Below are 14,024 nucleotides of genomic sequence, written 5' to 3' on the forward strand. Positions count from 1 at the left end.
TCCCTACTAAACTCTGCCCAATGATACCCCCCTCACACACCACTACAAACTCTTCACCCCTCCCCATCATTAAATCGATTAAAAAAAAGAAACAAAAAAACAACCAATCTACACTGATTACTATGTACTGTAAATTTTATTTCTATGCACTTTCAATGTTCATTGCACTAGTGTTTATATATCTTAATTTATAGCTTATTCATATCCATTTGTAATTATTTTCATAGTTTTTGCTCATAGTGTACATACATTTACTGCACAACCCATCTGTATAGTATGTTCATATCACCCATCTGTATATCATACTGATAGTATTTAAAAACTTGTAAATTATGTCCATAGTACTACTGTACATACATTTACTGCACAACCCATCTGTATAGTATGTTCATATCACCCATCTGTATATCATACTGATAGTATTTAAAAACTTGTAAATTATGTCCATAGTACTACTGTACATACATTTACTGCACAACCCATCTGTATAGTATGTGCATATCACCCATCTGTATATCATACTGATAGTATTTAAAAACTTGTAAATTATGTCCATAGTACTACTGCCTTATCTGTATATTTCTGTACATATGTAACATATTGTAGGCACTGTATATCCTGTACCTCTGCTTATTGCACTTCTGGTTAGATGCTAACTGCATTTCGTTGCCTTGTACCTTACATGTGCAATGACAATAAAGTTGAATCTAATCTAATCTAATCTAATATGTGTATATATATATATATATATATATATATATATATATATATATGTATATGTGTATATATATATATATATATATATATATATATATATATATATATATATATATATATACACACACACACATTTACAACAGGGCTGCGTTCACCCCCGAAAAAATGGTGCAAAACGTTTATTAAACGGAAACGGTGATGCATTGAACACCCTGTTTTGATGACGCAAGTGTTGCAACTATGGCAGCTGAGAAGTGAGAAGGCCACTCTGTGTGTTCTTTTTGAAGAATTTTCAGAGCCTGATGAAATCGGTATAAATCAATTTTTAATACTGCAAAATACGCTCGATGTTACAGTCACTGCCCTTGCCGCCCAGAATAAAAGAGAACATCCCAATGGAGTGAAGGGATTTGTGGAAACTGTGGTTCCTAATTATTGGGATCCAACATTTGCCTCACATTTCAGGATGAAAAGAAATTTCAGGATAATCCACTTCTTACCTCCGAGACTGTGTTATGATCTATATGACCTTATTATTTTTATTGTGAGTATTACGCTTATCATTATTGCTGATCACTGTTGTTGTGCTATGATATTGTAATATTTACCATTATATAATCAGTGGAGCATAGAAAAGTTTATGAAAGTGTCACTCCACAATACAATAGCAAAATATATATAGTATAAATATGTATAGTATTTTTACGTTACATTAATCAGTGTCTAGCACACCTTCCTGAGGAAAGGATATGGACCAGAATACATTGCAATTATTACATATTTAGACAGACTTAAAGAAGCTCCAGATCTATACTTGTGCTCTTATTATTTCAGTTATTTTGCCTTTAATGTAAATAAACATGTGCAAACAATATACTTGCTCTTGTGAATTTATTTATATGTTAATTACATTTACTTACAAATTCATCATCATCATGTTGATATGCAAACAAGAGAGGCAAACAAATCTAATAATAAATGTACATTTTGCATGTTAAGAAGAAGTGAGCTGCCCTGTCATACAAAAATGTAAACAGGTTTGTGTAGGTAAATTGCTCAGTGCAAAGAAAGAGAAGTAATGGGAACCTGGTATTTCTTTTTTTTATGTGTCTAATAGACATGAACAAGTTCTTTGAAAAACATCTATGACCTTTGACTTGTCTACACTTCATGCTCTATGTTGAGTATGGTTTCACTAATAATAAACATATATTGCATAAAGCATCCATATTTGTCCATGCCCATGCTGATTAGAGTATAAAAAACTTGAAAATAATTCATTTAAGGTACATTTAGAACAGATAAAAATGTGCGATTAATCACGAGTTAACTCGTGACAATCATGCGATTAATCACGATTAAATATTTGAATTGATTGACAGCCCTAAAATTAAATGTAGGCTTATGCTGGTAACTCATCAGTGGACTTTCCTCGTCAATATAGGCTATATTTTTTCACACTTTTGTTATTCTTGCTAATTCAAGTTTTTATATGAATGAACCTCTGAAGGGAACCGATTGTCTTCAGAAAAGTTTCGATGGCATTTTCATTTTAGGGAAAGGGAGTGTGGCCATACTTGGAATTTGTGCGCTGCATTTAACCCATCCAAGTGTACACACAGTAGTGAACATACACCCGGAGCAGTGGGCAGCCAATGCTGTGGCGCCCGGGGAGCAGTTGGGGATTCGGTCCCTTGCTCAGGGGTCTCACCTCAGTCATGGAATTGAGGGTGGAGAGAGTGTTGCTTATTCACTCCCCCCACCTACAATCCCTGCCGGACCTGAGACTCGAACCCACAACCTTTGGTTTACAAGTCCAACTCTCTATCCATTAGGCCACGACTGCCCATACCTGATAAAGTATCATTTATGAGTGGAGCACTGCTTTGTTTACAGCCGTTACCGAGGAAACCTCTATATTTCTGACATTCCACAAGCAACTCCTACTTGCAGAGAATGAATGTGCATTTTCAATAATCCAGTCTGCAGTTTTTGTTCAGACCATGTGAAAATCCACCAACATAAACCCGTTTTAAATAATATAATAATTTATACTTCTGTTCTGACCCCTTTGTTAAAAAAATGGTTTAAAGGGTCAATTGTGAGGTTTGTCATTTTATAATTTATTTAGTTTTTTTTTAAACTTGTATCTCAACGGTAAATCAATTGCTATTTCGTGGTCTACAACATGAAAGAATAAAAAGTGTCTAATAAATGAATAAATGTAAATGTAAATGAAAGAATCCCATTATAACATGTAATACATGAAAAATGTAGAAACATTGGACACAACTATGGGGCACAACTGTACCGCAGCAAGCATCACGACAAAAAAGGAACCTCAAGGTTGATCTAGGTAAATGTGTGCAAATGTATAGGGCCCCATTCCTATATTTGCCAAGGGCCCCCAATTCACTAAATCCGCCCCTGAGTTTTCAATGAAGCAACTCAAAGTTCCTTCGTTGCTATTTCTAAATTGACATTTTTGAATTAGTAACAGAGGCTTAAACTGCCGACTTTAGATTTAAATCTGTGGCGGAAGGACATCGGCACAAAAGAGGGCTTTTAAAGACACTTCGTTGTTGTTTCAAATTTATTTACACACTCGTGCCGTCGAACTGTTGTATAAACGCAATATCACACTCGTAGACGTGTGATATTGTAAAAAAAAAAAAGAATTAATAAAACATTTTCGCATTGGCACTACACTTGGCACTAGGCCTACAGTGTTTAAAATATAAATAAATAAACAAACTAACAAACAAACAAAAAACTCTGCATAGTGTATATTCTGCTTGTTTGACATACAGATGTGAAGCTAAATTTTGGACCAATGAGATTTTTCAGTGCACTCACCAAAATATTTGGGCCTACATTAAAGATTTATGGATTTGAGTTGCATATAAAATTTTCATCCATTTGGACTGCTCAGTTTTAACATAAACTAATAAACTTAATGTGATTCATATTTGTCAGTCATAAAAGAAACAAGATCTTTCAAATTAAATAATAAATAAAAATGTAAATTTATGAACGTTTTGCATATATTTAATTTTATTTGAATAATCATCGTTTTAAAATGTATTTTTTTTATCAAATTATGGTTTATTGTGAAAACAACAAAATTGTTTCAGTTAGAAAGTATGAACATAAAATATACTGTTTAACAAGCAATATTCTATTTGTTAAAATTTATGAGAAACTGGATTTATTGATGATTAAAAATGTTCTGCATATTATCTCCTCCCACTTAATTTTTGTGTAGTTGCAAGGAGAACAAACAAACAAATAATAAACAAGGCTAGATCCCACATTTGCATAATTTGATTGGAAATTACACATAATAAAATATTCTTTGTCTCGATTTCCTATTTCTTCAAACACTGTATTTCATATCCAACATGCTCTTGCTTGACACTGTTGTATCCATGGGAACCAAGTACACTTGATGATAAAAACATAACTAGTGTCAAAACTGTTGGTCATGGTGCAAATGACTTCAAAACAACAGTTTTTTAAATGTTTTTTTGACAGAAACATTTAAAAACGGTCAATGATTATTTCACTCTTTCTTTAGAACATACAAGTTATATAAATGTAATAAATAGCTGTTTGATGGATTTTCATGTTTTAAAGGTGAAAAAATTACAAATAGACATATAAAAAGACTTTTGAAATAGTATCAAAAATAAATGAAGGACAGAATTAATGTGACCTTCATGCATACATAGACTACAGGTACATTTCACAAAGAAACAGCAAGTAACAAATTTAATTAAATGTGACATTTTTAAGACCAAAACATTTTTTTTTTGTTTCTGTTTGTGTCCAATATGTTCAAGACTACAAACTAAAACCCCTAGCTAGTGATAATTAAAGCACCATCAGTGGGAGTATATATCATATATCAAAGTTTGATTAGTGAATTCACAAATCCTCTGCAACTGGGAGAATTTATGTATTTACTGGCCTGCAGAGCTGCATGGGATCTCAGCCTTGGGCTAAATATAGATTCCCTCAAAAATAGCAACTATCATTTACGCTGTATCAGAGTGAAGACATCCACCTGTCATTCCACATAAGAATTCCCCAGTCAGTCAGTGAAGGACACCTCTCGTGTGTGTGTGTGTGTGTGTGTGTGTGTTTAGATCAGCGATTCAGACCCAGCGTTACCCTGACTCTGCTCTCTGATTTGCTGCTGCAGCAGAAACGTTTTTTCAGCCTGGAACAGGAGTCATTTTTAGAAAGGACTAAACAGATTCTCTTTCGCAGATCTAACCAGCAAACATGTCACGCAGTCGCATGGCTCCAAATACCCAGGGCACCTTTGTGCTTCTGTTTATAGAAAGATTTGAGAGCCTTGTGATGGCATTATAAGTTGTCGCCTAAGGTTTTCCTTGTGTACCTGCTCGGTTCGCCTCCAGCACACACCAGCTGTGCACATTTTGCCTAAAGACAAGCAAATATCATTAGAAACCCCGGATCTGCCACTGTAGTGTGAATCCAAAAATACCACAGACGGGAATCTGTATCTGATGTACAAAAATACATTTATTTGAAACGATTCCAAAATGACAGTAGTTTTCCATAGAAATATCGAAATAAAGATGTAACAATAACCATGAGTCATGCAGCTGTAGATTTTGTGCGACGGGAGATAAGTATTACACTTATTTGTTTGTCAAAACATTGCTGGTTTTCTATCACACATAAATCGTATGGAGAGTTTCTTTTCCACCAGCTTCATTTTGCTTTAATGTTTATAGTGTCATTATTGTTACAAAGTCATGATTTATATTACAAAGAGAGTGTCAGTAGAGTAAATAAAACCTGATGGATATCATACAACTCCACTGAACGAGGGAGAGAATGCTCATTAGCACACAACGGCATTAAATAAAGAAGCTAAAAGAACACAAATAGTTGTTAAACGTCAGCAAGTACTTTTCTACATTAGGTTCTCGCTAACCTTAGAAAGCAGGTTAGAACAAGTGCTCAGCTCTCCAGACTAACCAGAACTTTTAGACTGAAGGAGAAAATGCTGCATGTGTGACAAAATCACAGCCAATCAAAGCATGTTCTTGTGTGACATACAGCTGGGGAGCACAATTTTAGACCAATGAGATTTCAATGTGCTCTCAACAATATATGTAGGCCTAAAAAGATTTATGTATTTGAATTGCTTATACATTTTCCTTTCATTTGGATTACACAGTTTTAATATAAACTAATAAACTTAATGTAATGCATATTTGTCAGTCATGCATAAATAAGTTGTGTGCATTAAAAAAATAAAATGTATTATTAGCTATTTGCATCTATTGCATTTTATTTGAATAATCATATTTTTAAAATAAATATTTTTTTTATTTTTCAAATGACAGAGTCAGCATAAATCTGTTCAATGTGAAAACAATAACATTTATTTAAAAAAAGGGTGAGCATAACGTATGACTAGATGCGGAATAAGCAATATGAAATGATTTCAAATGTAAAAAAAAAACATATTGATGATAAATATATAAACCTGGTTATTGTGTATTTAAAGTAGAATTATGTGTATGTATAGTACTATTAAAGAAATCAAACCGGTTTCATTTAAAAAAAAAAAAAAACATACCTTTATTTTTATATAATTTGCTTACAATCAGCATAAATCTATTCTTTGTAAAAAAAAAAAAGAAAAAAAAAAATATATATATAATTTTTTTTTTAATTAAAATGTATTATTCAGTTAAAAAGTATGAACATGGTTAAATATGGCTAGCTGTGGAACAAGCAATTATTTAATTACTTAAAATTCATGAAACATTGGATTTATATACTGTACAATAAAAATGTTGCTGCCTTAAATTTACAATCAACTTAAGCTGTAGAAGTAATTTTAACTTAAATTACATTGAACTGACTTAAAAAACATGAGTTGAATCTTGTATAACTTAAAGCTGAAAATTGCTTAAAATAATGTAAAAACATGTTTTCATGATTTGCATTTGTCATTTTTTAAGTGTAAACCTGCTTATTGTGTACTTAAAACACATTTAGTTTATTACTATTACACAAATATTACTTTTATTAGTAAATTATACAAAATCATGTATGTATTACCAATAAATATGCATCATAGTAAGTTCATTATTTTATGTTAAAACTGTGTGATACAAATGGTTTCTAAAATTTATAAGAAATTCAAATACACAAATCTTAAATTTAGGCCTTTTTTTGAGTGTGGGTGCATCAAAACCCACATCAAAAGGGAACAACAAAACATCTGAGCTTTATCTCTTGTTGATTTCTGCTTTTTAGATTTAGTTAAGTAGGGGACTAAAGATATGAGTATACAATGAGTGAAAAAAAATCAATGTCACTATTAGAGTGAGACGACAACTGTGACTATTAGAGATAAAGTGGGACGCTAAGCTAACCTGCGAGTGTTAATGAGAGCGTGTGCGACAGGATGGTAAAGTAGCAGCTTTCCCCCATTCCCTCTGCTCAGGGCCTGTGCTAGTGTAATTGCATGCTGACTTCAGCACACTGTAGAGCCTCTGAGAAATCCAGATTAAGAGTAAAACACTGTTTCATGTCACACAGCTTTAGATTGCGCAGACGTCATCCATTAAACCAGTCTCTGTAGCCTATTTCCAGTTCTTTTATGGAGGATAAGCGTATGTGTAAATCATACACAACATGCCTGTATGCATCTGGAGAGACTATGCTCACGTTTACAAATGCAGAGCTGTTTCTAGAATCATTAAAATAGGGAAAAAATGGCAAGTTAACTACCATAAAATATATGCAAATTTGGCCTAGATCTGTAGACTTTAATATGCACTTACTCTACAGTTTGAAAGGTTGGAGTCGGTAGGATTTTGGTAGGGTTTTTGAAAGAAGTCTCTGATGCCCATCAAATATTATATTTTAAAATAAGTTTTATTTTATTTTAATATATTTTAAAATGTCATTTATTCATGTAATATGAAAGCTGAATTTTCAGCATTATTATTGCAGTCTTGAGCATCACATGGCTCTTCAGAAATCTTTCTAATATGCTGATTTGATGCTTACTTAACATTTCTTATGATCAGTGTTAAAAAGAATAGGGCTGCTTGATATTTTTGCGGAAACAGTGATACATTTTCTTGATTTTTTTATTTTTATTTAATGCATGCTTGCTCAATAAAATGGTTAATTTCTTAAAAATATTAACTAAAATAAAATCGTACTGACCCCAAACATTTGAACAATAGCCCTGTGCATATGCCTCAAACTCATTTTTGAATTCGCTTCTGTGAAATACCTCAAATATTGTGGTGAAACAGAAGTTGGTGTGCTAGATTCTTCTAGAAGCTCTAAATTTGAAAGATGAGGAGATATTGGATAGAAATCTGAGCAGACAATAGTATATGTTAAGTTGTGGTTAGTCTGGCTGGAATATCAGTAAACTTTGGGTCTGACATGATCAAAATAAACAGAATAATATGAGATCTGTTCCAAAACCTAGTTAGCTGCCTAGTCAGGCAGCATTTTAAGGCATCATAGTGCTCCCAACGCAAAGACTATCACTTGCTTTGTTTCTAAATGTAACGACTCCCTTATTTCTGGCAGTTGCAGTTTCGTATTTACAGTATGGCTGCATTTAAAATAATAATTTCATATTTCAAAATTCATTTTAAACTCATTAATGCCCATTTAAAAATGAATCTCATAGCATTATTCATGCAATTCTAATAGCAGTGTAAATGCATTCATGGCACCTCTGAACGGTAAATATACCTAAATGCCACAGATTCTGAAAACAATGTTATGGCCACATAATAATCCTTAAATATTCAACTGTAATACATTCAGTGTTGCATCAAAATATTTTGTCATGTCTATTTAATGCTTCTCTTATTTAACACTATGCTCTTTTGGAGGATAATTTCTCAGCCCATATTGATGTGATTTAAGCGACTCAATTCTTATTTCTATAAAAAAAAAAAATAATAATGATATTTATGTGTGATATGCTTTTTAAAGCTTATTAAAGTATCCCTGTTCACGTGAGGAGCACTATTTTATGACACACACAGATGCTGCCTAAGTAGACATTGTTAAAACAAGGGTCCTGTTAAAGACAGTTCACTAAGTTTCAAAACAAAGAAACAATGTATGGTTTATGCGTTATTTAAAATGATACAAATGAAAACGAAATATTTCAACACTTGTTAACACTAGTTTAATACTAGTTAAAACGATATACACCTACCCATTTTGATTTGTAGTATCATAATTTACTTGTTTTAATAATATAACATCTGTTTCACACAGAAAAAAAATCAATAAAATCTTTGAATAGAGCTCTCTATTCATAAACCATATCTTTTACATGGAAATGATGAAGCACAATGTTTTGGTTTGTAATATGTCACTAATTGAGTAGAACAGGAATTAATTGCTAGGGGAGTTATTTTGGCCAAAGTCACTTATATTCTGATATATTGCTATACATTTACATTCACAATGGAATCTAAGAAACCACCTGCTTATTATTTATGAATTATATTCATTTCATGTCATACAGGCAATCAACTCTAATACAAAATGTCTAACCATATACTGAAACACTGCTCTCTACAGGATCAGCTTTAAATCTGAGTTCAAAATCCAAAATGGCAACATTGAAGCGTATTCAATACGTCTTTACTCTTTTTTTTTCTTGTACAATGACTGAATAAAAAAACTATTTACAGCACTGGCTTATCTACAGCACATCAATTAATCACTGTTTGGATTCGTAACACCCTCTTTCTGAAATGTATAGCAGACTGTGTCCAGTGAACTTCAGTCTTCACTATTATATTTACAGTATAAGGATATGAAATGAAATACACTTGCTGTATATACAAAGAAATTGAAACTTGAGACCTACTGAGAATATTGTACAGTTCAATGGTTTTTCAATCCCTGGGAAATGAGACACCTTAACAATGTATGCAAAAAAATAAATAAAACTTTGTTAAACTGTTATAAATTAATTTGCAATTCTAAATAATGAATACACATTATTCAAAAGGCATTCTTGTTTGTAAGGCATTCACTTATGAAGCAAAATGATTATGTAAGCCATTTATCTACAAAAAGAAAAATGTCAAAAGAACAAGCTGAATGTTTAAAAAAAAAAAACTCATGGAATGCACACGGATGGTATATATTTGAGGAGCTTACAATAAATTACTTTTAGCTGAAGGTATGTTAGAATTAAAGTTAAACTTTATAACATTTTCCAGAAAGATATCAAGCTCTATTGTGTTCATGGTTGTATATCAAGAGATGTATTTCACAAAACATTCTCAACATTTGATATTTTATGGATTTTACTTAAGTTTGAGCTCCAAAAAAAGCTTTACTATAGAGATGTGATTCTTAATAGTTACTGTATATTCCCGCTTTATAGAAGTACAAAAAGCTTGCCTTCAAATTGACATTTTATCACAGTGCTTTTGGAAAGGTATCTCACTTCATGACTGAAAAATTCACATTTTAGTCCATATCTCTTCGTCTCTAGACAAAGCTTGATAAGTGAGATAAATGTGTAATTAAAAGCAGAAATGTTTCAACAACCACCAATTTAGAGGATTGCAGAGCAGGATTGCTTACATGAAGAAGGCAAAGCTGTAATATAGAGAGGGATATAAACACTGTTGGATTTTTTTTTGCATGCTTCAGCTGCAATTTTGCTCCCTCAGTTCAAGTTATGACAAATATAAAAATGAGATGACCTACTGAAGAGATTAAAAACCTAAAAATGAAGTTAATATAGTCACTAAATGCACAATGTGTGAAAAATCAGTTTGAACTTGGCATAAATAAATTCTGACCCAACAAAAATCAGACGTTTTTGATACTAAAAGATACTTTTTTTTCCCCACACACTATGTCAAACTGATAAACTGACAAATATAATTCAATAATGCACTGGGAAAGTGGCTTTCCCCCCAACTTTCCATTACGCTTACTGTTCTGTAATATTCAGAACAACATTTTTGGAATTTCAAATGTTGGTAAATAATCCTAATTTCTCAACCAAGCATGTTTTCAGTAGTTAAATCTATTCTTATTTTCCACACAGATCGTAACAAACAAGACACCCATGCAAATCTGAGCTCCTTAGAAAACTATTAACAATGACAGTGTTTTGAAATTACAAAAAAAAGCAAAAAGGAAAACTGTCAACCTTTAAAATTGTGATACCTCTGTACACATTATTACAATACGCCTCCACCTTCTTTCTTGATGTTTTCAGACACTCGTGCAGTTCGGGATCTCCCTTGTGCTTTCACAGGTGTTGATCACACCGCCTACTAGTCGAAAACACAGAAATTACACGTTAGCCTTTAAAATTCTACTTCAGCAAACAAAATTGTCTGTATTTATTTTCTTAACACATGTCCCTGGACGATTACTCAGAAGAAAACTTATTTAATAATCTTGCTTTCAATTGCAATAACTTCCTGAAACGACTTTTCTTCAACCCAGACCTACTTTTCACTATTCAGTGAAATCTCAATGGATAAGTCTCAACATGACTTTGAGTTGGACAAATGGTTTGTTTTGAAATGCATAACATTACAGAAGTGAAATGCATATTGAATGCCATTTTATGTTATCTTAAAATGCTTGATTATACACTCAACTATATATTACTCAAGTATGAATGAACAAACTAGATGTTTTCGGCATTAGATTCATTAAATATTTATCCTCATGAAGGCAAGCAAAATGAATGTAAAGCAGGCTAGAGACTGAACCACTAAGTAAGAAATGAAGCAAAAAAACAAATGTTTCATCCTCATATTAAACACCCACAGAAAGAGTGGTGGGATTTATTTTCTGCGTGGCACAGATTGTTGCATGTTTATTCATCACAGTTGTTGTTATCACACTGACCCCAATTTGACCCCTTTTATAGTTTAATCAGCGCTCTTTTATAATCAATGCTTAACAGCACCAATTAAATATTAATTTGCAGTTATTAAGCAATTACATGATCACAGACTCATCCACATGGGAAATAAGGACACTTGGGCCCACTGTAGATAGTTCTCATTAGCATGCATTATGTGTCCGATTATAAACTCTCTTGATTCCAAAGGCTGTTTTTTGGTCTGATGGTTTTCACTGTGTAATTCTAAAAGCTGAATGATTCATATTTTAGTGTAAAAAACAAAGCTTGCCACCACAAGAGTAGTTTCATAGCATGCAGGTCTGTGACTCAAACAGTCCTGAGGCTGCAAAAGACTAAAGCTGGAAAAAAAATTACTTTTTCTGTCATGTAATTTCTACTTGAGAACTACTCAGACTTAGAATACTATAAAAAGACAAGTATTCAGAGATGTATCTGGAAAAGTTAGCATTATGTTCATTACGCTTAAAAACATTTCTAACCAATCCTACTTTAGCATCTTTTGTCATGTTTTTAGCATCAGACAAGCTTTCGCTCTTTTCTGAAGTACTGTTAATCTTAATTTAATATATATAGTGAACATATAGTATACTTTAAACTTAAAAAATTGCAAATAAAAAAAAATGTACTCACGTTTGGCACGGGCCTCCAGCTCTTTCTCCATCAGTTCTTTCTGGGTGGAGAACTCACTCAGGGTGATTTTTGGTGTGGCGTCATTCTGGCCCACCGTACTTATCATCTCCTGCTCTTTCTCATGGTTCACCTCTGCGTAGATGTTAATCCAAGGAATTTTTCTGCAGAACATATTTTTGTTGGGAAAATACATGAGCATTAACAATAATCTTTTTTTTTTTTCAAGGTGTAATTTCGGAGCCACTACAGGCACAAAATGGAATTGCAATCTGTTCGTTTGAATTCAGAAATCTCAAATCAAATTACCAAAAAAGCCAAATGTGAAAAAGTATGTTTGTTTCAGTGGCAAATTGCCATAACATGCATGGAGGGCTGTGCGCATGCAAACTTGTTAAACTGCAATACCACAAGCTGTTAAATACACTTCGACTGTAATCACGATCCTTTATTGTATTCCTGAAATAATGACAGTGATAATTGCTGAGTATATTTAATAACTTCTGGTTGAAGTTGCCCAGGCAATTGGAGGTACTGAAAAGCCGCTTGTCTTCATAACACTGCGGGACAACCCGGAACAAATTATAGAGATGTTTTTGTAATTCCCCGAAATTTCATGGCATGTTTTTCCAACACTAACCCCACTGTAATGTGTTTGCTATTTTTCAAGCTCACTTTATATTTTTATGAATTCTAATAAATGTCTTTGCTTTTTTTTTTTTCAAATTACTATTAATTTTGTGAGCTAATTGCTTTGTTTTTCCAAGTGTAACATTTGCATAAATACGCTTCCTTTTTAAATTACTTGGGGGGGAGAAAAATTATATCCATTATTAATGATTGCTTCAACATTTCCCTGAGTCTTTTCCATTTGAATTATTTTGAAACCAAATAAATTATTCAAAGCGCTACAAAACAGTTTTCCAGTAGAGGAACCATGGCTGCATATTACAACATTCATTGATATTTTCCTGCACTTTCAGGAAGCAGCACTACCCCCCCCCCCCCCCATGTTTCTATATCCAAACTAATAACTAGATTTTACAACTAGCATGAGCAAAAATAGCACTCTCAAAACATCCCGGATACAAAGGTAAGTCGCTCTCGATTCCATCCCATCAAATCTTACTTTATATTTCATATTTATATATAGATAAACAGAAACGAGAACTATGGTGTGCAAGAAAAGAAATGAAGTTCAATGGCTTGAGTCCTGGTAAAAATAAATAAATAAGTGATGTAAAATCTGTTTGCATGGATGTACCTCTTAAATTTGTAGATGAGAAATACAGCTAAACCCAAAAACACCACAGACAGAAGCATCAGCATAGCAGAACTGCTGTGTCTCGGGATGGAGTCAACCAGTGGAGCTGTGACAAAGACAAACACTGTGTTACTGAACAATGACTCTTTATAATAATAAAATTAATGTCTTTTATATCTTCATACACTGCAATTCAAAAGTGTTGGCTTGGTAAGATTTTATTTTGTTTGTTGAAAGAAATGAATATTTTTATTCAGCAATAATGCATTACATTAATCAAAAGTGACAGTTAATACATTTATAATGTCACAAATAATTTCTATTTCAAATAAATGCTGTTATTTTGAACTCTCTATTCATCAAAAATCCTTCAAAAATAATGCATCACAGTTTTCACAAAAATACTATTGTGTCCACTGACAATATTGTCTCGGTATGTTTCAGAACAAAACATACCAGTCTAAAAAT

The 14,024-nt window shown here is 32.6% G+C and overlaps 1 protein-coding gene across 1 annotated transcript in view; it reads right to left on the reverse strand.

The window, feature by feature from the left end:
* Positions 1-10,998: 10,998 nt before the first annotated feature.
* Positions 10,999-14,024, reverse strand: part of sorcs3a (sortilin related VPS10 domain containing receptor 3a) — a gene marked incomplete at both ends in the record, with an annotated part of 238,476 nt that continues 235,450 nt past the window's right edge. The window contains 3 exons of the mRNA XM_079422243.1: positions 10,999-11,057; positions 12,296-12,456; positions 13,557-13,662. Coding sequence (XP_079278369.1) covers positions 10,999-11,057; positions 12,296-12,456; positions 13,557-13,662 — 326 coding nt within the window. The remainder of the gene's footprint in view (positions 11,058-12,295; positions 12,457-13,556; positions 13,663-14,024) is intronic.

The sequence above is a fragment of the Barbus barbus genome, assembly GCF_936440315.1.
Source record: "Barbus barbus genome assembly, chromosome: 7".
NCBI classification, from domain to species: Eukaryota; Metazoa; Chordata; class Actinopteri; order Cypriniformes; family Cyprinidae; genus Barbus; species Barbus barbus.